The sequence below is a fragment of the Lagopus muta genome, chromosome 1 (assembly GCF_023343835.1).
Source record: "Lagopus muta isolate bLagMut1 chromosome 1, bLagMut1 primary, whole genome shotgun sequence".
NCBI lineage: Eukaryota > Metazoa > Chordata > Aves > Galliformes > Phasianidae > Lagopus > Lagopus muta.
The window spans coordinates 145,465,507-145,491,150 of record NC_064433.1 but is presented as its reverse complement, the minus strand read 5'-3'; the positions used below and the strand labels follow the sequence as shown (position 1 = coordinate 145,491,150).

Here is a 25,644-nt window from a genome sequence, read left to right as displayed (position 1 = left end):
GCATTTATCTGAACATATGTTATAAAATTCATCATTCCCAAATTCACAGATATCTGTGAAATGCTACGTCTCTCTTTGGTCATAGATATTCTTAACAATAGTACTGTTGCAAGTGTTTAAGTGCCCAGTCATAAATATTCTAGAAGTTGGCCTTATGATGCCATGTAACATTTTGCTTGCATTTTATGAGCACTTCACTTGGGCACTTCTCACTTGATAACGACAGTTGAACCTTCAGAATACATATGATCCTTAGTGTATGTATGAATGACTTGAAAAGCTATCACATTATTTCCTTTTTATTCTTAGTATTTTCTTTCTCGGTTATCACCATAAGCTCAATGAGTGTTTTGAGGGGTTCTTAGGAATTTCAGCTTTTGTAATTATTATGGAGGATACATTCAACATAAATTACCAGATGCAAAAGAATATGAATGGAGATTCTAGTAAATATTTCAAAAACTATGTTTTAATATCAAATTTCATAATTTTCAAGTGAAAGTTATATGTTTCACCTAATTGCAGGATTATCTACATAGACTCAATGCCAGGATCAAACTTTCATTTTAGACACACTGAAGTGTTAATAAATTAATTCTTGTGGAGAAGAAATAGTAAGTTTAGCATTTAAAGGCTGCACCTGCACCCACTGAAGTTGTAATAATATTCACATTGACTTCAGAGTAGTACAATAAGGTATTATAGGCTAACATCAATGCATGTAATCAGCCTTGAATAGATGACAGCTCCTCTAATTGCACATTAATGTTCATTTGTGCAAAAACTTCTTTGTACACTGATGTTAAATAATGCTTTCAAATATTTCTTAGATTGAATTCACATTCCGTTAATGGTGGTTGATTTGTAAATAGCATTTTTTCTCACTTGTTTGACCTAACCTTTCCAACCTAGCCCAGGATAGAAGTTTGTGTTTCCTCCCCACCCTCCTGCCCATCATCTTAGCACATGGCAGTGCTATTTGCTTTGTCTCCATGCTGCAGAGTGGGGAGTTCACAGTCTCCCCTTTCTCTGGTTCTCCTTTTATCCTTGTAACAGCCTATCTCAAGCTTACAGAGTGGGCATGGCCTAGGAAACATAGTGGGGAAGAAGTCATAGACTCCGGTAAGGAGGAAAGGAAAAAGACTGCTGTGAATTATCTTCCATTATAAAGTTTCACAGTAGTCTGAGAAGTGAAGGGATTAAATAGAGGAGTATGACCTTCATCTTCACTCATAACCTTTGAGATTACACTGACTCCTAAAAATATTAATAGTGTCCAAAAGATTTCTTAATCTTACAATATTTATAGCTGTAAGACACTCTAGAAGAGGTATCAATATCCATTATCAGCTAAGTCATTTCACCCATAGATGGTTTTATCCAGGGTACAGGTGGAGGATGTAAATCACCTATTCTGAAATTTGCAAGTATAGAACACATTTAATTATTTGACCTGTCTTTCTTATCGTTAAATGTGATGTTTATATATTCAGAATGAGTTATGAGGACATAAAAAGAGGAGAATAACTTTCAACAGATCTCATAACACTGCAAAATTTGTTGTTCCTAATGGGAGCTGAAATTTGTTTCCCAGTTGTGAGCACTGAGTATTCTAAAGGTCAAAGCTATAAGGGAATTTTAAAATTAGTTATTCAAACTCACTAAAATGTAATACCAATACTCTGATAGCTTCATGCATACAATTTGTTTGGTCTTGAATATAAATACAAACGCAATGTCAAAAATAGAGGGGGAAAATAATCTGGTGTAAGTATTTTCCTTACAGCAATTTTTTCTCAATCACAAAGTAAAATTGGGTTCTTTTATGTCTTGAAAGTTTAGTTATTGTTTGGAAAAATGTCTCTGAAACCTAAAATAAATAGTAAGAACATGAAAAACAAAACAAAACAGAACAGAACAGAACTAGTTCAGATTAATTTCAATAGAGTTTCAATGAGATAAATCACGACTTTCACTACTTAGTATCATCGTGGAACATCTTATTTTTATTTTTTAAATAAAAAAAAAACTTTTCAAGCATCCTGTAGAAAGTTACCATGTTCATTAGAAAAAGTATTTTCTTCATGAACAAAGAAACAAAGAAGTAGGGCATTAAAGAAAAGAATGTGATCGTCATTGATGTATGTCATCAATGTAAGTATCTTTATGTAAAGATCCCTTTTTGTCCCCAATGACAGTCAGCTTATGTGAATTCTAATACACCTTTTAGCATCAGCCATATCACTAGGTCTGTTAAAAGGCATCAAATGAATTTAGGTACCTAAATTCCATATGCTATAAGGGCATAGACATCTTCACAGGAAATGGTTGATTTATAGAATTTGTGATCAACTTAAAAATCAACACCTACAAGCAGAAAAAAGCTATAGTGGGAACTGACTTATATGTGGTGGTGTTAGTGTCAATGAGGAGCAACATCAGTATGCCACCCTGGGCAATGTTTTCTGTAAAGGCTGATGAAAAATACGCAGGTATCTGGCAAGAATCTCTGTAGACTTCTCTGCAACTGTGTCATTTTCTCAGGTACTGCATATCCAGCGTACCAAGTGCACCACAGTATAACATTCAAAACTAAAGATCTGCAAAATAAAAAAAATGCACAGAATACATCATGAATAAACAAAATTGCCTTTTACTATTTTAGTTTTAATTCTTGTGCATGTACCTTTGTTTTCAAGAATCAAGCAGCAAATTATTTCTAGCTTTGCAAGTTGATCTCCAGACGTTGTTTTTGCTTATCCTACATATGGAAAGAAAATGAAGGGAACTTATCGGTCTGGGAATTGATATAGAATATCAGCTCATGCACAATACAACTTTTTATTTTATTTAGCGAATTGTTGTCTCTAGATGGTTGTGATTATATTCTAATGAAGGGAGTTATTGCACTATGTCATGCTACAGTATTATCACCAATCTTGATCGGCTGATGTGGTGTCAACTAGCTCACAGGTTGAATTAAATTCTAACACTGGATTAGAGTGAGAAAGTCAGCTTTCAGCTGACAGTGTAATATGAGAACTAAGACCTGACTTTTAACGAGAGCATTACATACCATCCGGTAGGGGGCATTAACCAATGCATCTTGCCCTTTCACTGAGTTGTCTCATCATAGACTAGAGGTTTAATAAGAATAAACTTTATTTGCAGAGACTGTGATCTTCCATCTAACATGTACAAATAATGTTTAAAAATAGTTGAAGTGTTATCTGTTGATCCCAAACCCATCATTTAAGTCCATATAATGCATGTAATGGTTTCAAATCACATTATTTGTTTTTTCTTTTCAGTTCTTTGCACTGTAGCTCAATACGCCTTTGACATTATACTTCTGAATTACTTCGATAGTAGACCTGAACCTTCTGCCTGATGAATATCTGTCTAATAGATGGAAGATGTATAAAAATGAGTTTGTAACATAAGACACACCCAGGACATATTCTATCATATAAAAGCATTTCCATTTAAACTTACGAAAAATTATTTCCAGTGTTAACACTGCTCATGACAACCAATTTTGGCAGCAAAAAAAGTTTACAAGATATATAAGTTCAAACGCTGTGCAGCTCTGTCTTATATAGATTCTCCTCTCCAACACTAGTACTTGAGTGCCTTCCAGAAGCACATTAAGCAACGTGATTAATGTCTGTCTCATTTTTGTTCTTTTACTTTGAGCTGAAATATTAGATTATTTTTCAAAAGGTAGCTGCAAGTTGGTGAAATATCATCTTTGCAATGAACATAGAATCTTTAAATTACTATGAACACCATAGAAAAAAATCAGCCAGTGCAGAAGCAAGTGCAGTTTCTCTTCATGTAGCTGGACAAGTGCCCAGTTATGTCAGGACAGAGTAACTGTACAAGAGCAACACAGAGCAGTCTACTTTCCTGATGCATGGAAGATTTCCTGGCTGAGAAAGAAAGTGACCCTTTACAACAGTATTCATTTTGCTAGACAGGAATAGATTAAGATGTTTTCTAATCAATACAACAGGACTTCTCTCTCAAACTGAATGAAGTGTCCAATTTTGCTGCTAGTGGTGCATTATTTTCCTAATTCTGTATAGAGGTACTGATGAAGATAACACTTAAACTCTTTTGTAGTGAAGCATGTGGAAGACGAAAGGTCTAATTTTTAGTGGAATAGAGACCTATCAGAAGACTTAAAATTAAATAAATATACTGCTATTCAGGGAGTGCATCACCTTTCCCATAGAATGTATAAGTCTGGTGTCACATTTAGACTAGCATGCGATTTAAGACTGTACACTTAGTGGTAATGTTGTAGAAGTATGGAATAAAAGTCCAACCCTCCTTAAAAGCTTTTTGTTATTTTCTAAGAAACTGACTGCAAGATTGCCATATCATATGCCTGTGCAAAGAAAATAAAATGCAAACAATCTCTGACCAGAGAAGCTGTCAGCAACTGAAACTCTTATGCTTCACTGTGACAGACTTACACAATCTTTCCAGATGAATAGTGCAATTCTCAGCATAGCTATGGATTGGAGGAGCCAACATTTAAATCTTTTAGAGCAGCCCTGTGATATACACATTGTAATGGGAGAGAATTTGAGGGGTCTAGATTCACTGCTTTTGTGATTGTCTTTCACAATTGCCATTCAATTGCACTGGTCTAAAATCTTGGATTGAGTCTTAAATTCTCAGCCATCTTCTTGTCTTCCAGAATGTATGAGTAGACAGCTAGATGTATTCAGCAATACAGACAGCATTTATTATTTCTTAGAAGAAGAAATGCTGCCTGTGTAAAATAGTAGTCAGTGATTCAGACGTCAAGGATATCAATATGTCAGGGTGGGAGGTGAAAAACAATTTTGTTTTGTTTTTGTTTAAAACTGAATTGTCAGAATTAGTGGGCAATTTGGAAAAACAGCAGAGAATACCTCTGAAGTGTGTATTGTGGACCTCAAGTTACTCTATTTGGCAACAGAGAAGAACAAGTTTTGGGGTTTTGGGGGGGATTTTCTTTGTTTGTTTCCCTACATAAACTTTTTGGTAAAAGCATATTCTTTTCCAGAAAGAATTTATGCCATCTAAGAAGCTATGATTTTGATGACAGCTTAGACATTGATACACTTCTTAGAATGTATTTTCCCTTTAATGAGTGCTTTGATGTACTGAGTGTGTTTTCAGTGTTCCATGTATGCATTTTTCATGATAACTCTTTTGCAGTTATCTAGGAGATCAAAGACTGCAATTCTGCACTGTTTCTGCCAAAAGGGAGTTGTTCCTTTCTCACAGAGTCTGTGCAGCCACTGTGTTTGGAAGAGTCAGCTTTCAAGTGATCTCTGTTGTACATCTTCATATTTGGTGCATACTTTTTCTTTGGTGCTCTTAATTGTTATTGTGTCTTTAGCACTGAAATGATTCTGCATTTTCATGAGTCTTTGTAGCCACAACAGGGCTATTTATCAAAAGGGTATTCACATTATAACATTAGCCAAAACTATAAGAATCCAGCGTGTTCCTGCAGAGAGCACACACAGATGTGTCTATGGGCAACCACCACGTAGTTAGAGTCTGGCATCCTAGAGCTGGCTGCGTGATGATTCCTGCATATGCGTGAATCATTTCATAGCAGCAAATATACGTGTTTTGCCAAGGCTGTTGCCATCTCTTCCATGCTGTCTGCAATGCCCCATTTACAGACCACAGCAATCACTGACCCCTTTTCCAAAGGAGATTTAAGAAGGCTGACAAATGGACTCTGTAGGAAGATGGGATCTTCTATAAAACAAAAGCAGCAGTGTTTGCTTTTGTCAGATATGTTTAAAAAATGACTATAATCTCAGTGACTTCCTTGGGAAAACTTAAGTGACATACAGCAGATAAAGGATATTAGCAAAAGAGATGATTGCACATTTCCAGTGTACAAGGAGAGATTTCAGGGATCTCTACTGTGATTGGTATCCCACGGGCTCATTTCCCAGTAATAATAAATTCCAGAAATCAAAACTTAGAAATAGATAATGGTACAGGCCTGAGTAGAGGAGATGCACAGAAGTAGTAAAGTATGAAATGCATTTAAAAACATAAAGTCTGCTACTCCAATACAACTAACACAAATTGAAATTAGTAGTCTGACACAGATGGTAGAAGGTTCTAGTAAAGTACTTCAATGGAGTAATAGATTATTGAAAATGCTAACATTTTCGTAGCATTTCCTAACCAAATAATACTTTTAATGGATATTCTGCTCATTTCCAGCATTCAAGAATATTTGCAAATTAATTTTCTGTTTTATTTCTATAGTGTTCCTCTATATTGTAACAACTTCACCTTAATAGAACCTATCATTGTCTAGTTATTTTAAAATTTTTACAATTTCAGTTCTGTCATCATATTAATGACTTGACATTTAGCATACCAGAATTAGTATACTGGCTGTGAAAGATTTTGCAAGAGTTTGGGATATCTGCATTAAATAGTAAGTGGAGAGGAAATGGAGGGAAATGGAGGTACGCTCATTGAAATTATTTAAGGGTATTTTTGGTGTTCAGTGTTACAGTGCTACATCTTTCTACCTTCTTGGGAAATCTGGGATATACTTTGTTTTTCTTTGCCTCTACACACACACACACACACACACAAAAAAAAAAAAAAAAAAAAAAAAAAAAAAAAAAAAAAAAAAGCTATTTCTTATCTAAATAGATTAATTTGAATAGCAAAGTGTAGTGGCAACATATTAGGACAAGCCTTACGAATGTTTACATAGGAATGCAATCAAGAAACCCTTTATGCTTTACTAATATCTCCTTGTTAATGTCTCCTTGTTTACTTTGCAGAATTTTTCCGAGAACTTCTTGAGAACGCTGAAAGGTCCTTAAATGATATGTTCGTACGGACATACGGCACACTGTATATGCAGAACTCAGAGGTGTTCCAGGATCTCTTCACAGAACTGAAGCGTTATTACACGGGAGGCAATGTGAACTTGGAGGAAATGCTGAATGATTTCTGGGCTCGGCTGCTGGAGAGGATGTTCCAGCTCATAAACCCCCAGTATCATTTCACTGAGGACTACTTGGAGTGTGTAAGCAAGTATACAGACCAGCTGAAACCATTTGGAGATGTACCCAGGAAGTTGAAGGTTCAAGTGACTAGAGCATTCATTGCTGCACGGACCTTTGTTCAGGGGCTGACAGTAGGCAGAGAGGTTGCAAACAGAGTATCCAAGGTAATTTGAAATCAGAGTTTCTTAAGTTTGAATTTGTTTCAAATTAATAGACAATCAAAATATGATTATGCTTGTTGTTTTTTTTTTTTAATATTGTGTTGATTTTTTTGGGTTTATGCGCGTGTGTGTGTGCTGGTAGACACACATTGAGTATGCAGGTAGAGATAACAGTTGTATTTCATTCCTTCTGGAGATATTATGGCAATACTGACTGGAAATCATTTCCCTGTGCTTGAGATGCAAGGAAATATTGATATACATCAATTTTATATCACATCATTAGTAATTCAAAACCAGCAACATATATAAAAGATTATGGTTATGATCAGAATTAAATTGCTTCAAGTAAATTTATGCTGCTTCTTTCTAGGACAGCAGAGTCCTCATAGCATTCATTCATCATGCAACTGGGCGGAGGATTTCATTAGAAATGTTTAGTTATGTTCTTGATGAGACCACTACTGACATCTCTGGAACTTGAACTTTCCCTAAAGACAATTTGACTCACATTTGTGTTAGTTTTAATTATTTATCGATGCAAATATTTATGACAATTTTAGTCCTAGAAGGCTACATATAATTAAAGCTATGTAATAAAAAAGCAACGCACACACAAAAATAATCCATTGGGTACCAGAAATGTGCCTGAATTACCTTATCTTACATAGTGTTTCAAAATCAGGTATACTTATTTCTGAATTGCTGATCCAATTAGATGTCTGTTCTGGGATATGGCTATTTCATGGTTCTATATTTACGTAGTTCTGTAGCTTATTAATTCATAACACCAACATAAGATTAAGTTAAGAGGGGAAAAAACAGTAGATGCACAATTAAATGCCTCCAAATAGGACAAAAGCAGCACCATTGCTGTAGGAATGGCCTACAGGGAATGGTTACACATAAAGCAGCAAAGGAACCCACACCAAGTATCATTGGCAGATGATTCTGGTCTGCAAGGAGACAGATTATCTCATGCTTATTAGAAAGTGAGTATCTGACCAGATGGTAAGCTCAGAAAACATTCCAATTTCCTACTTCAGTACATCCATTCCTTCCCCAAGTTTTCATCTCTCAATTATCTCTTTCATTAGACAGCTTCTTGGATGTTTGTTTTTGGTTGGTTGGTTGGTTGGCTGGTTGGTTGTTTTTTTGAGTGCTTGATTTCTGTAAGAAAAATCTTTTTTGCCATTTTGTGTCACAACTTTAAAAGAAAGAACCATCAAGTGCTTAAAAAACAGAATGCACAAATTAAAAACCAAGGGTAACCATAATCTTTCAGAAACATTTATTCATTTTAGAAACGTTTTAGAAACATTTTTAGAATCTTTTCACTCTGCTTTTCTAACAGCCCAATAACAAGTAAATGGCTCAGCTGGGTGAAGCTGGGAGAAAGAAACATTGATATCATCCTTATGAGGCCAAGTATTCAAAGGATGATGGTTTAGTGGGCATGGTGGTGATGGGTTGACAGTGGACTTGATGATCTTAGAGGTGTTTTCCAACCTTAGCGAATATATATTTCCATGATTTTGTGATATTCTGAATTTTGAAGTGTTCAAGTGACATCTGTTATGAAATACTGAAATAACAACTTCAAGACAATAACTGTATACAGGATTTTGATGTTTGCCTTTTGCAATTGCAAGCCTAAGCTATTCCTCTTCATCAAAAGAACTATTTCTCTTCATGTAAATCACAGCAAGAAGGTGAAGTAGAGTGGCAGCTGATATAGCGTCTGATGTGCTCAACATGATGAAGAAACTCTGGCTTCTGAACTTTTCTTATCCTGTATGATGCGATAGTTTGCAATTGCAAATTCAGAAGCTACAGACCAGAGCGAGAAGCAAGAATATGATAGAATTACACGGTCATTTTGCACTAAGAAGCTGGCAAATGAAACAGATAAACCTGGCTACCTAGCTAAAATTGAACTTTCTTCCTTTCAAGTCATTCTGGGCTACAGAGTCACCTTTCGTTTTATTTCTGGCACTGCCAATTGTTGCAGTCTTTTCTAAACAATGACAATTAACATGAATTCCCAACCCATCTAGCCTGGTTTGAGGCAGATACGGCTGCTTAGACTCTGTGCACAGAACGCATAAATCTACAGCCCCAGGTTTTCTGTGAACAGCAGAGGTGCCCTCGTTGGTCAAGCTTTAAGTGAAAATGCCTAGTTCTGGTATCACTGCTGTCAGTACGAATTAGATCTTGCTGTATTAGCAGGATCAAAACTGTAGGAATTAAGCCACCTAAGTAATTAAATATATGTGTAATTTGTGAATCCCAAACATATTAAGGTGTTAATTGTCTGCTAAATGTCACTTTCCTTACATATATCTATATAAACATACAGAATGTTCAAGTGTCTCCTTTCTCTCATACCCCCCAAAAGGTTTACATATCTCTTGCTGGGTTCTGGGGACACAAAGCCTTCCAAGAATAGGGTTTATCACCAAATTGCTAAGTGATTCTAAGACCCTATAATGAGAATCATTAGCTCTGTATTCATAACTGGAGCCTTATCATAGTATCACTTGAAGATGAGACAGCTCAGTAATGTTCCTGATTCATGTGTGTCCATTCATGGGGAGGGACAGGGTGGAGTGTTATTTGTTTGTTTTTTGACATTAAAGCAATGATTTTAAATCTTTTGAAATGCTTGATAGTTTGTTCCAGATACATTACAAGTTCTTTGCTTTATGAACAGGTAAAGAGTGAAGCTCTAATAGACTACATTCAGAACACTGTATTTGGTTTTGGGCCCCTACCATGCAAGAAAGGCATTGAGTTCTGTGGAGGCCACCAGTATGGTCAAGACTGGAAAAGCTGCAGTGGGATGACAGAATGTGGGACTGAGACTTGTTCCACCTGGAGGAGAGGTGGCTTCGGGGTCACCTACCAGTTGTGCAGGAGATCCAGTGAAACACTTTATAGTAGAGAATGATGGGAAGTGATGGATATGAGCTGAAACAAGAAAGAGCTTCCAACAGGAAGGCAGAGAGGCTGTGCAGTCTCCATCCATGATGGTTTTGTCCAGATTGTATAAAGCTCTCTAATATGACAAGGTCCTGTAGAGTCTGACCTCTAATCTTACCCTAAGGTAAGATCAAAACAGGATCAAACTGAAAAACAGGATCCTTGCACTGAACAACAGGTTAGACTGTTAATAAAATTAACATTTTTACTTAAGTATAAAATATGCTTTGGTTGAATCACAGAATTGTTAGGGGTTGGAAGGGACCTCCAGAGATCATCGAGTCCGACTCCCCTGCCAAAGCAGGTTCCCTACACCAGGTCGCACAGGTAGGCATCCAGGCAGGTCTTGAACATCTCCAGAGAAGGAGACTCCACCACCTCCCTGGGCAGCCTGTTCCAGTGCTCCGTCACCCTCGCTGTACAGAAGTTCTTTCGCACATTTGTGCGGAACTTCCTATGCTGCAGTTTCCAGCTGTTTCCCCTTGTCCTGTCTCCACTCACCAATGAAAAGAGTCCATCCTTGCAATTCTGTCCCCCACACCTTAGATATTTATAGACCTGGATCAGGTCCCCTCTCAGTCTTCTTTTCTCAAGGCTGAACAGACCCAGTTCACTCAGCCTTTCTTCATAGGAGAGATCCTCCAGGCCCTTCACCATCTTTGTGGCCCTCCGCTGGACTCTTTCCAAGAGATCCCTGTCTTTTTTGTACTGGGGAGCCCAGAACTGGACACAGTACTCCAGATGAGGCCTTACCAGGGCAGAGTAGAGGGGGAGGATCACCTCCCTCGACCTGCTGGCCACGCTCTTTTTAATGCGTCTCTTGGCCACAAGGGCACACTGCTGGCTCATGGCCAACCTGTCATCCACCAGGATGCCCAGGTCCCTCTCCGCAGAGCTCTTCTCCAGCAGGTCATCCCCCAGCCTGTACTGGTGCATGCAATTATTCCTCCCCAGATGCAAGACTCTACACTTGCTTTTGTTAAACCTCATCCGTTTTTTTTCTGCCCAGCTCTCCAGCCTGTCCAGGTCTCTAGACAGTTGTCATTACCCTACTGCTGCTCAGAGCTCTAATTTAATCCCAAACAGACAATTACATATTCACTGGATCTTGCTCTAAAATTAGCTGTCTAGTAACATGAAGTCAACACAGATTATGTCTGCATAGATCTGGGGCCTTAGTTAGTGTTTGCTAGTTTTGCTTTTCTCTAAGCTCTTTCTGAGTGTATCCACTTTCCACACAATATATACTGGGATAAAGACAAGAAGAATTATTCTTAGTTTGACTTTACTTTTCACGCTCACAAATTCATGCTACCAGCAAACAAAGTAGCTTATATACCAGGTATAAAGTGAAGCTTAGCGTAGGGACACCATTAGGAGCAGTTAGTGATTTTGTTAGTGACATCAACATTAAAAATTGGTGACCCAGCCACTAAGAACTTATTTCATTAATGCATTTAAATATGAATTATCATTTATTGCAAAATAAAAAAGAACATTACAATGCTTCTTTCCTCAGTACCTAGCACTGCCTATATGTCTGTCTTCTTTTAAATCAATTAAAAGCATTTTTCCCCTCGAGCTTATTAAATTATGTTGCTATCAGACTTCTTATTAGGACCCTGGTGATATATATGAGCAAAGTGAAGCAAATTCAGTAATACAATTATAAGGTTAAACCCAAGATTAGTAGTGAAGAGCAGTCACTAGTAATTGCCTGTGATTACTTCTACTCACAAAATGCTAGGCCACTGCTTTTTAAATAAACTGAATCAATATTCTTACAAACTTTGCTTTTCATGCTTTAAAAATAAACATTCAACTCTTTGTGAGAGTTATAAATAAAGGTCAATATTGAATGGCACACTGATTCAGAATGTAATTATTGCAGGGAAGGAGAAAAATATTACATGCTGATAAGTCAGGTAATTAAAAGCCAAAACACATAGCACTTTAATGGTGGAAAATGTGATTTGTGGGGTGTGACAGATAAAGAGCTACGTGACCTGTTTATTTAACATCACTGGCTGTAAAGATGAGACTTGCTAAAGTCACAGAGGGAAAAGAGATCTATGATGGATTGTATTTTTTACCAAACTTTTCTTCTTAGATCAAACAATTAATTTAGGAGCAACCAAGATAAGCAAGCATAGCTTTTATGACTGCTTCTGGATCCATTGTTTTAAGGTTTTTCAGTTATTCATTCTTGGAGTTTTGAGTTACTATATCTTTCCAAGAGTAGGATCATACCGTGACATGAATGGACCACATACTTCTTTCACTTCCTGTTGCTTGGCATTCCTTAGCCAGGGATTTCATGCATCAGCATGATTTTCCAGACAGAGACTTCTCAGAGCTTGGAGTTGAGGACTACAGATTAGGGGTCTTGTGCAGCTCCTGTATAAGGAAATGCTGAGAGACATGGGACTGCTCAGTTGGGGAGAAGAAAAGACTAAGAGGGGACCTTATTAACACTTAGAAATATCTAAGGAATGTCAAGTGGATGGAACCAGGCTTTTTTTGGTGGTGGTCTGTGACAGAACAAGGCACAAACTGAAACATGGGAAGATAAACTTGAGGAAAATCTTCACTGTGAGGGTGGCAGAGCACTGGAATGGGCTGCTCAGAGAAGTTGTAAATCTTCTTCTCTGGAGATATTCAAAACCCACCTGGACAATTTCTAGAGTAATCTAACATGGGGAATCTGCTTTAGTAGGACATGGGGCTAGATGCTCTCCCGAGGTCCTTTTCAATACCTGTGTTTCTATGACTTCTGTGTCATAAAAGGAGTGAATAGTATCTTTACTGAAGTGCTTTGTGGGAAGTGTCTTTTGAACTAAGGTTCTCCAACTGTTCTACAAATCTTTCCTTCTTTCAAGGAAAGGGACACAAACCAATTTAATATGCAAACATTTCATGGAAAAATAAACAATCATAAATTAGATGCCTTTCAGATGTCTCAGATTTACTGCACGTACACTGATCTATTTTCTACTTTATGTGCACTAGAACATCAGATTAATCCAGGTTAGCTGTAGAAAAAAGACTGATAATGAAACAGTCACTTCAGTGAAAACAAAATGGTTGGCAGGATGCCTGCAAAAACTGTGGTCTATGTCGTCTTTATTAGAATTGTCAGATATAATCCAGTCTGGCCGACCAGTTTCTTAGGTTTTTAAATTTCACTGAGTTAGCTTTGCGTTGACCTTATTGACTTGAGTTTAACTCAGTCATCCTGCTCAGTAAAACATTTAGTCTGCTTCAGTATCACTGAATTAGGTCTATCAACCCAGGTTATTACTCAACACGTGCCATTTCACGACTCAACATTTGCAGCAGTCCTATCTTCTAGTTGGATTCACAGTACCACTCATAAGCAAACATCTACTGATACATTGATTACAGTGCTTTTGCTCAGTTTGTGCATATTTCTTAGTTGTCTATGACACATAAGTTGTCCTCTAGGTTGCTTTACTTGAAACTTCTACCTATATTGATTGAAAGTATTTTAGTTTAACATTACCATTTAACACTAAATGGCAGATTTTATGCACAATTCCTTAGACTTATCATAGCAGTTGTTTTTCCTACTTGCAAAAGATGTTAATATGGAACCTGCGGAAGCTAAGTAGAGAGAAAACAGAACTTTTTCAGAGGAATTCTTAGAATAAACGATTGAGCCTAATATATGTCATGATATACAGACAAGTCATTGCAAAAATAGTGGTGAAGAAGCAAAGATCACCTAAGAGCTTTCTGACACTAGTAGGTTTAGATCTTCTTTGTAATTAACCTTACAGCAGGTTTTAAGTTTCTGTTTTAGAACAGGTGAGTAAAAGAATATTCAAAAGAATCAAATAGAAATAGTAAGGAGATAAAAAGTCTGAACTTTAAGCAATGCAAAGAGATACATATAATCTTTCAATATTCTGACTTCATAAAATGTCAATTTCTACAGATTGTTTTCATCCTTTTTCAATGGCCACCTGTAGAAGTACTATTTTCCAATTATGATTTGATAAAAGCAATACATTTTATTTCTCATGTGAGCCTGAAGCCTGTGAAAACTAATAGGTTCTTCTGCCTTTAGTTTTCTACAAAAAACATTAGTCAGTGAAATATCTGATTAACCTAAAACTTATCAGGAATACTAAAAGGACTTTAAATGTACATCTGTTTAAGTGCAACAGTCAGCAAAGTCATCAGCAACAAATTGAAACAGTCAAATTTATGTGAGGCTTGAAAATAATGAAGCCTGCAATCAACTATGTGAATCTAACTACACGTCTAAATTATTCAGAGGTCACAGGAAATTTGTTTAAATTGTCCACTTAGGTCATGCATCTCATAATATCTTACAAAAAAAAGAAAAGTTGATATTAATATCAGAATACAAAATAAAGTATTTCAGTGTCAAGAAGATAAGAATTCTGGTCATCTGTAAAATTGTAAACTTATCTCTATTCTCCATTCCTTGCCTCTTACGAGAACATTTTATACTACAAGCTTGCTGAGTTTTTTCTCCGTAATCTTTTCTGAAGATAAAATGTTGCTGCTTTTTTTTTTTAATAAAAAAGTCTCCTTTTTTCATCATTTGAAAACCTCCAGGAAGAAAGGAAGAATTCAATCCTTGAGTAAAAACAGAATGTGCCAGACAGAATAACGGTAGAGCTTTAAATAAAGTTGGGAAGATTTAGTTAATCTCATTTATACATTCATAATGGTTTGCCACCCTTGCACAGCTGGCATACAAGGCTTTGCCATTTCCCAAAACCTCCACATGGTTTCTGCCTGTCAAAAACTTTCCCCTTCTTGAAAATAGTTTTGTTTTTAAGACTGCCCAAGATGTTTTGACATTCAGTTATGGTGGAAGTTTAAATTCAGGCCTTTGATTGCAAAAGATTTATCAATTTTACATGAAGTGGATTTATTCAAGAGGCATGTACAGACTCAGATTTTCCCCCCTACTTTTTTTACTACATCTTCCCCCCTATTTTCATTATTGCCAAGAAAAGAAATTGCATTCATACTTTCCTTTTGCACTTTTTCTCCCATTATCATTTTATGCCCAGATGTCAGTATTATCCCTGGACCCAGAACCAACATTTACAGCAGTATTTGGCAAGCTGACAAAGCTAAGCAGGAAATTCTCACTGCCCTGAGTAAGTGTTCCACATGCTGGGTTGTCTTGCCAAAGCATTTACAGTTCTCCCCACACACACACAAAAAAGCACTAACCTAGTTGTTCTGTTTCAAATGAATTTTTTATGCATCTAGTTGGTAGAAGGATGCCTTATTTACCAAAGTTGTGGATCTGAGTTTCACAATATTAGCCTTCAATGTTCAAATACAAAAAAAAGAGCAAAATTTCAAACTGCATTCTACTCTTCAGCAATTTGCTCGCTCAACTATACTGTCACTCACTCTGATGTTATGGCACATTGTGACATCTGCAATGAACCCTGTTTTTCAGAAATGACCCAAAACAAGTGAATGCATATGGATCTGAGCATTCCCCCTTCTCTGGGGAATGCAGTAACTGATCAGCATCTGTGGTGTCTAAGATGTATAAACCCAAGCCAGCTCAGGCAAGGAGCCAGGTCTAGAAAAGCTTTGCAGCTCAAGCAGTTTTTCTTGTAACTCTATGGTGTTCAGTGTTGATGCAATGGGTATTTGTGCCAAAACAAATTTGACTTGTATTCACACTGAGATTATCTTTGGATAACGTGTAGCTAGTTTAACAGTTATTCTGGAATCCAAGACAGAGAAAGCTCAAGGCATGCTGCTTTTAGTCCTGGAGATTTTCAGCTAAACTTCAAGGAAGTATCCTGCTACCATGTAGAGTGTAGGAAGACAGAACTGAAGGATGTTCAGGAAGTTCTTAGCAGCACATTCACCACATTAAGATGCAGTTAAGTAGGAAAGATAAACATCTGTGTATCTTTCACCATCTCACATCTGTTCTTAAAAAAAACAATTCACATCTGCTATTAAAGAAAAACATACAGAAACTGTTGGACCCCAAGACAAACTGCTTTTAGAATTTTCCACACTGATGAAAATTTCTGGGACTTCTCAGGTTGTTTCCTGTCCAACTGTATGAGGATAAGAAAATCTCCTGATTTTTTTGACTAGCAGTAAGCATTTAAATGTATAGGTATAAAGAATATATCAACTGGAAATGAATGCAAGTCAAATTTTCACTTAAATTAGAATTAAAAGTTCGAGTAAATAATGTTTTCAGATTAATCTATGCTGTATGCAAAATCTTAAACTTCCAAAGACGTTTATCTTAAGCTACCAGAGAAGCTGGCTGCCAGTTTCTACTGCTGTGCATTTATTCTTCCTTCAGTTTTGTTTTAGTCTTTGTTATAGTCTATAGTTACAAGAATTTAAAAAGAAAAAAAGTGTCATAAACTAAACAATCAACAGATGCAATCAAATTCACTGATGATATAAAAAGTGTGAGGGGAAGGGGTTAATGTATGTATAAAACCCCAAATGACTAACCAATGTTATGTTTCTTCTGATCCCAAAAAAAGCACCTTATATCTATATCTTGTTTTCAGTCAGATTCCTCAAAAATGCTTCTGAGAGAAATGTCTTTCAGAGTTGGCTTAGTACTGAATGAGTGCGAATGTACAGTGCATATTTTTATATCCAAAGGTCGACTCTCTATTTAAGATTAATTCTCTGTCTCCATTCCTTCCTCCCACTTTTCCTCCTGAATCAGTAAAAAGTTCCACAGCCATTGACTTCAATCTGAACTTGATTAGGGTCTGATTGTTCAGATATGTATAAAATCAGATACCAAAGTTTATTAAAGCAAAGTTCTTTGCAATGAGCCTAAGGAACTTACTGTAGGAAAATTACTGCTGAGTAAAATTTGATGGAATAACAAATTATGAGTCCAGAAATGACCATTTAAAGGCATAAGAACAGCACTACCAGTTAACATAGGTAAAATTACTGTAGACTATCAGTATACGCAGTTAAATTCATATAAAATCGTGATCGGTAAAATTTTGCCTATGCAATTTAGCAGAAGTTTAATAACTTTCTGAAGTATATAGGTTCATCTGCCACTACAAATTTTGGAGCACAGTCTCTGATGTTCCAAAGGGCAATTCCCTTGTACTGTGGCAATTCATTACAAACAGAAAAGCAGAAAAGATTGTATTCATGAACAAGAACGTGAAAAAAAATTCACTGCTACAGCTGACTTGATGAATTCTTGCTCAGACAAATCTTACAAGATTTGTTTGCTACCTAAGGATCAGTACACACACAACATGTAAAGAAAGCACTGAAAATGGTATATCTATGAAAACTGATTGGCATCCATCATCTGCTTTTCATCTATTATTCATCTGTAAGAGTTTTACTCTGTAAGTTAAAACATCCTATGAATCATTTTTTTTAACAATAGCTATATAGAAGCAATACAAAGCATGATTCAAAAGAAGTGTTGACAGAAAAGGAAACTCTGCTAGAGACTAAACTTTTTAAAGTTTTGAACATTTCCCTTTTATCATCGAGTCTGCAGAGATTCACTTCTACAAGGACATTTCTGTAGGCAGTATCAATATAGTATGGAGGTTTATGAGCCAAGATACACATCAAAAAGAATTTTAATAAGCCTTGACAGATATATTTCATTAATAGTGCTGATGTAGTGAGGTAAGACCTATGCAGTGGGGTGTGTAAAGCATTCAGTTATGCTTACTGTTAGCTAAGATATAGCATGGAACAGACTGACATTTGGTAGAAGAAACAAATATGTTGAAGGCTTTTTTTTCTTTTTTCATGATCAGATATCTTTCCCTGGCAGATGTGTGTTGCTTCTTAGTAGGAGTATATATCTGTCAAAAATTAGCTCTCCAGAAAGTAATGAACTTACTGCTTAATCAAGTTAAGATTTGTTTCAAGATCATTTTCTGTTGATCTGTCTTTAGACAGGCATGCAGAGATTCAGAGTGGTATGTTGGCAACTGAAGCAGTGGAAGAACTCACCATGTTACATTAGAAGTAAATTGTACTGCATACCTTGCCAAGTCAATAGTATTGAGATCCACTTACCTGTGCTTAGGTTCAAACATACAAACAGAAAGAGAGGAATAGTGTTGGTCATATGTGCAAACTGCTGACTCTCACTGTTAGTCACCCTTATAAATACACCAGGTATTTATAAGGTAACTTTAGTTGTTAAACATATAATTATGGAAAACTTGCATACACATGACAAGAATGACTACATTTGCAATAGAAGAAAGCCATCTGTGGTGTATTTCTTTTGAAAAGTCAGGAGTAGTGAAGATGCATTTCTTAAGAGCATAATGCTGGTTTTTGTCTATCTAAATTTTCTCTCATGTAGCACTGTAGTTGTTACTTCTTACTGAAATATATGATTAAACCAATAATTGTAGTTTTTTCTCAGAGATGCTATATTCATCCAGGCATCCAAATAATGAATTACTCAAACAGATTATGAATAAAGAATGAAATTAGACAGAATCAACTTGAATTTCCTGAAGATATATAAAAAATGTGTTGTTCTGTAAATCATTTTCTTGAAGTCATACTATTAAAACTGGTTTTACTGTTGAACTGAAATTACAAATATCCTCTTTAATCTTTTGCACCAGATGTACGGATGTACAGTCATTATTAGAATAACAAGATCTTGTAAATTGAAGAAGAGGTGACATGACAAAGGAGTAAAGGGAGTCTGTGGTTTTATAAAGTTCAGCTACTGTGTGCACTTAGAATTGCAATTTGATTTTCTTAGCAATATTTAGGAAAAAGAACCTATAAATTAGTGATGTTACAAAATAAGTTTGTAATAGGCAAGAAACACAGCAGTTAGTGCCTTCTTAGACAAATAACGCTTGCTTATAGAAATTTCAAGCTGCCTGTTTAAATTTCTGTCAGCATCAATATCATTGACTTACTATTTTCCCAATAAAGGAATCTATAATCCAATTCAACCAAGTTTGCTATGATTGCTGTCAAAGGTACAGTGACATTCACTGATTTTTTCCCGTGATCTAAATGTGAGGAATTTTGAGCAGTTGCCTCAAAAGAAATGATGGTCAAAGAGCAATAAGGTGAAGAAAAAAAAGAAAAAGATAAAAGAAAAAAGATAAAAGAAAATCACAATTCTCTATCTCTTTACTATAAGTGAAGTGGATCAGAAGGAGACAATGACAGGTATCATCTGAAGGGCATCGAAGAACTGCTTCTGTCAATATTCATGTTAGGGTTTACTATTAAAAGATCTGAAACAAAACTGAGGTATTTGTAAGACCTTTGCATGCCTTTTTGTTTTCCCAGTATTAGATAACTTAAAGCAACTAAAAACAAACAAACAAACAAAAAAACCCCACAGAACTGAGTGCAGATAAAAGTGTTGCTGAAATATCACTGCAATTGTGCCTTGGAACGCTATAGTCCCCACAGCGTTATTTTCCAGTTAGCCAGGTAAATGTGTCTTGGAGTATTATTAATTTTATTTTATTACTCTGGGATCATACTTTTCATTAGTTATTTTTGGTTTATTTGCCTTTATTGGGATTTTTTTTTCTTTTCCATAAGAGTTGATAGATTAGTGGGTTTTCCTTTTTGTTACAGAGCATGAAATGAACCTGGCAAAGGAATTACTGCTTCACTAAATACAAACAGCCATTTTTAGGATGTGCCTGAGCATTTTAATAAGTCTTGTACCAGAGCATGTGGTTTAGCTAATGAGAGAATTGACTTCAGATTGTTCCATAAATTGTATCCTGGTGTATTCAGAACGCTATAAACTGATTTACTGTGACAGAAATCTCTTCTACCTCTGAAAGCTGTGGGAACAGTAGGCTGCATAATTTGAGTCCCATTTTCAGTACATTTGAAAGGGAGCTTTAGTTGGAACAAGTAGCTTACATTAGCCTGACCATACTGTGAAAAAGGAATTAAGTATTTGATCGCGTAATCTCTTCTCTGCACCCTTTATCAGTCATCCTACTTCATGGCATATTATTCCTAAGAGTATGTAAAAGTTTTATTAGTCTGATATTATACATGACTAGTAATAGAATTTCAAATACATACTCAAGAATAGAACTTCAAATTGTGTGAAACAAAAAAAGAAGTACTTATTTGTGTTAAAAATTACTTTTTGAGTTAGAGATTAATTAGTCAAATTGAAAGAATTTTTACCTCTTTGTTTTCAAAAGAAATAAAATAGTGCATTCCTGTTTCCCTTATGAACACCACAGAAATTTTAGCATATATTTCTCATTAGGAGAAAAGAAATGTCTCTGAAGCCTTACTAAACCAAGAACTTCAGAATTTTAGATGAAATCTGACCTTTACTGACTTATTTATTTTTATAGAGATTTATTCAGAATTGTATTTCCATGAAGACGAGAGCCCCTTAAGTTAACTCAAGTACTCTGGGTCATTAAGCAAAAAGCTGCTACGTTCTTGCACAGAATTCCAGCTAATCCTTACTTTAGATTAATTTAGGTATGAAAGTTTGGAGTGTATTTGCCAAAGGCTACTTCAGTGAGCAATGAAAAGTGATGTGTCTTCAGAAAGCAATTCCCATCTTCAGTCAGGTGAATTGACCTCAGAAAGTTGCTATCTTTCACCACTAACTCTTCAAGTATTTTCTTTCTTTAGATTCCTTGGTGGGAACAAATCCAGTTTGTCAATATTAATATGCAGTATAGGATTCTATAACTATTAAAGATTGTTAGAATTTTAATCACAAAATCTTACATTTATGTACTTCCTCTTATTAAATTAACTTAAATGCAATTTTTATAACATTTTATTCAATATTTATAAGATAGTCATCATGAACATGATTTCTGAAAAAACACACTAAGACAATGATTTTCTGTAGAAATAAAAGACATACAATTTTAATTTGTTACATGATCACTAGCTGAAGTTTTCTATTCTTCAATAAAGGATCCAAATATCTGGCAAGGAAATATCCAATAAAAATACTGAGTCTGAGAATAAGTCAACCATAAACTTTGTTTCTTAAATTGAGGTATGAAAATAATATTTAATAATGAAGATGTTGGCAAAATAAAAATTTATCAATGCTAGAAAAACGTCCCGAATCTCATAACCTGTACAATTAACAATTTTATTCAATCAGACATAAAGATTAAAGTGATGACATAGACTATTTTTGTGTTTCTAGCCATTAAACTTCTGGAGTAATATATATCCTGTTTCTATCTTGTTCTGTCTTTCACATTGTCCTTGTTCCTCCCCCACATCCCAGATACCTCAAGCAGTAATTAATAACCGAGGAGTTTTGGTTTGGTTTTCTGAAAAAGGATTTCTTGATTTAAAAAAACAAGTTTGTATGTTTTTTTTACTGGGAGTACAATTACTTCCAATCAACAGCATATATATATATATATATACAAATTGCATATTTGATCCAGTGTTGGATCTGCTGCAGGAGAGTCATGTAATAGGTCAAGTTTGAGAAACATTTTTACACGGTACTGTTGTACCCCACTTGTTGAGCATATAAAGCAGCTTTTAGATTTTAATCATCTTTTTACTTTGGTGTATTTGTGGTTAACACTGTGCAATTAGCACAGAGGACTCTGTACCACTTACTTACATTAAAAGCATCACATTAGCAGGAGTGTTAACTGTCATGGGAATACAGTTCTTGTCTATACAACTTAAGAATTTATATTGCTAGAAAGGTTTCTAAAACACTACTTTAAAGAGTTATGTAAAAACTTACGTAAGTACACACAAGGATACATAACTTCAGTTGACAAAAAAAAATTATAACAGAGCTAGTGAGATATGTACAGTGTGAGTAATATACCTACATAAATTGCTTTTTGTGAAGCACTACTTACTATCCCATAATCAGTAATATTACATGCTTTGACTAGTTCAGTTTCCTCAAGGTAAATGCTATATGCAAATCCTGGGCTTTGTTACCCTGGTTTATCTGTGCTTGAGACAGTTTTCTCCTATGAATACATGTTGTGAGCACTGGTGGATTGCATTCTTTGTTGCATATGCTGACATGCTGTACACCCTTAACAGGCTGCTCTGGGTACCTACAGCAATTCAGTTATGTGTGGTAGAGTAAAGTGCCTGAACCCATCCTGTCGTCTTCTTGTCTTGTTCATTTCTCTCATTTTGGCTCGGGCACTTGGCACTGACATGCCACTCTTTCAAAAAACAATACTCAACATGCAGATGAAATGGCTTTGGCAGTGCAATTTACTGTCTCCACCCTTACCCAAAACTGACTGGCAGCTGTGTCATAGAAAACTGGCATCTTACCTTACAGGTGGCATTATGCCATCCATAGGCAATCAGGAGACTCAGCAGCAAAATGACCACAAATGAATATCAGCTGTTAAAATTCAAGAATCAATTCTAAGTCATTTAGAACTAAGAACTTAGTTCTAAGAACCTTTAGAACTAAGGGTTGCTAGAAGCATCAAGTCTTTACTGCTAAATGCAGAAGTTTCTATTGCATACAGCTTGATGTCTTTCACAACAGTAAGTCTAAATTAAAGAATAATCTTCCACATAATATTTATAGCTATCTGTGCTGTTTCACGATTAGATGGAGAGATACAGCTTTCAGGAACATTTTGCATTGAAAAGTCAGAAAATGTGCTAGATGTTTGCTTTGCTGTCCTATCTTGTACAAGATTTTGAGAAGTAGTCTGTGATCAGAAGCAAAATAGGCTCCTACTGGCACAAATAAATTCATATTTCTTACAACTGTATTTTCAGACTGAAAGATAGGAAATAACTAGTTGATTTGCGTACTGCCTCTAGTACTAGGTACAGATCTTACCTTCTTAACCAGGAAATCAGAAGGGGAGAATAGTGCTAGAAATCATATGACAGGCAAACTTAAATACCATTAGAAAATGTGGTTTTGATATGAGAAATAAGTAGTCATATTTACTGACTTTTAACAGATTTTTTTTTTTCTTTTGAAATGGAGCTTTGATGGAACTTTGAATTAGTAAATCTGAATGCTAAAATAGGTTCAGTTCAGCTATAATGAAGGTTCACTGAGCCAGATCCCCTATGCTGATCTGTCTGCAGCTGGATGAGATATTTGTAATTAGGAGCTAGATACTGCACCGAACATTTCTGGAGACTGAGAAACAAGAACAAAATTCAGTTCTTTTCCCCATAATTCTGTAGAGACTGTAATGCTAAGAAAAGCGGAAGACTTGTCTTTGATTTTTTTTTCTTACCAGATAAATATGACTCTGAATGCATGTAGCTGGCTGAAATGTTAATAACACAATGACATTTTTGCATACTGTATTTTCAGACTAGAAAAGAATTTTGATTTATCACACAGTTTTTAGGGCAATTTTATTTGACCTTTTCTAAATACTACATCCATTTATCTCTGGGCAGCTGATGAAGTCTCTTTTTCCTGTGACACTATAAAATCTGAAAACCAAGGTTGTTTTATATTACTGGCCTCACATATTTAGTTATGTTATTAATAATTTGTTTCAGACTTAGCCTTCTTAAGCAGGCTAATGAATGAAATGTCCCCCAGAATTTTTGCCAAAGTTATTGGAAATTTTTAATTTACTGTCTAGCACTTTTCCTCTGTAATTTTAGCCAGTTGGACCAGCTGTATGGATAAGAAAAGAAGTATAGGGGACTAACTTCTGGCTTCAAGTTGCATGGATTAAGTCTATATTCATGCTCAAGCTAAATTATTTTCTTCTAACTGGAATAAGGAAGTTTGGGACTGATGCGGGGCAAAAACAAAAAGGGCAATGGTATGTGCTGGTTTCTAGCACCGCTCCCTCCTTTCACAGGAATGTGTGTTATCATGGTCACTGTGTCAATTCTCAGCTGGTCTTTGCATTGAGGAGAAATCTCCCAGTGTGGTGTGGAGGTACACAAGAGCCCTCTGTGAAAGGAGGTACCCAAATCAAGGCTCTCCTCCAGCTGCTTCAGAAATCTCTGGCATGCAATCTCTTTGCAGTGTGAACCACCCACCAGCACAGTGTGAACTTTGTATGAAATCTTTGGATGGTTCAGCAGCTGTCTAATTTACGGGAGGGAAAGAAAAAATTGTCAATGCTTAGCTCACAGCCCATTCATTCTGAAGTTATGAGTATTCAGTTTCTAAAAAAGCGCAAGACCAATCATTTAAAAACAGAATGAAAATATCAGTAGATGGAACTACCTTAATTTGTCACCCCTTCTTTCACAAAGTCAGCCCATGCTACTAAGCTGACAAGGGGAACTCAGCATGAGAATTAGCTATTTGCCAAATTTTCCAGGCCTTTATTTCAAGAAGTGGAGATGGTGCTAGTTGCAGGGAGGGGACCACACTGAGATGACGTGGAAGTGATATTGTATGAGGTTAAGTATTCCACCACTAAGAGCATTGATAGGAAAGGAATGCTTTCTCCACATTATTCATATTTGGGTCACTGAACCTTTCTCTCAAGGGAGATGTCATGACAATGAATAAGTCTGGTAACATTTTATACCAAAATATAGTTTGGGTTTATGGCCTTTTCAAAGGTATCCTCACAAGGAGAGGATTACAGTTGTCATTTATTTTCCGTTTTGAAGACAGAGATGAGGTTCTCCATACATTTCTCGATCCACTGTGTAAATTATACTGCTGTTACCAAGAGTTTACAAGACCTCTAAGGCTGACTAACAACCCATAAAACAGTGATACGAGAGAGCATCCTGTTAAGAACAAAGAAACTATAAAATGATCCAGATGCAGCTGCATCTTACATATGCTGGCAGTTAAACATCTTGCAAATGCTGTTGACTCCTCTTGAATGCAGTTTTTTGTTAAATGTACACTATTCCTATTTGTATGCAGTGGTTATGTAAATTTCTTTTTGTAAGTTTTTCTTTTTCCTAGCAAATTTGACTTGTGTACAAGAGATCTTGATGATATTATGATTCATAGGAGGAACACTATTGTGCATAAAATATTATAGAGGCAGGACAATCAATGCAAAATAGTATTATAGATCTTAGGTAGATGTCAGAGACTTTTATATAGTTCAATAGAAACAGAAAAATATCAGTAAACTTTTTATCTGAATGCTTTTATTGCTGAGAACTGCATGGTTTTTGTATTTGCTGTTTTTCTAGTTTGTAATATAACTATGTTGACTTTGCAAATTATTTTGACAGCAAAAAACCTAAAAGCACACTTCAGCTTTAATTTTTTATTACTTTAATGAAGAAAAAAAAAAGGATTACTAAAGCTAAATCTTTCCTGTTTTAAATAGAAAAGATGGTTCTTTTTGAGACAAATATTTGCTAGCAATAGCACTAGCATGATATTTACAATAAACTGATTGAAAAATATGATTAAATTATGGAGACTGATGTTTTGCTAAAATGAAATGATTTTTGAGATAAGCTTGAATCTTTCT

The 25,644-nt window shown here is 35.7% G+C and overlaps 1 protein-coding gene across 1 annotated transcript in view; it reads left to right on the top strand.

Moving 5' to 3' along the window:
* Positions 1 to 25,644, top strand: part of GPC6 (glypican 6) — a 728,914-nt gene that overhangs the window by 390,169 nt on the left and 313,101 nt on the right. Inside the window, exon 3 of the mRNA XM_048962871.1 lies at positions 6,828 to 7,219. Coding sequence (XP_048818828.1) covers positions 6,828 to 7,219 — 392 coding nt within the window. The remainder of the gene's footprint in view (positions 1 to 6,827; positions 7,220 to 25,644) is intronic.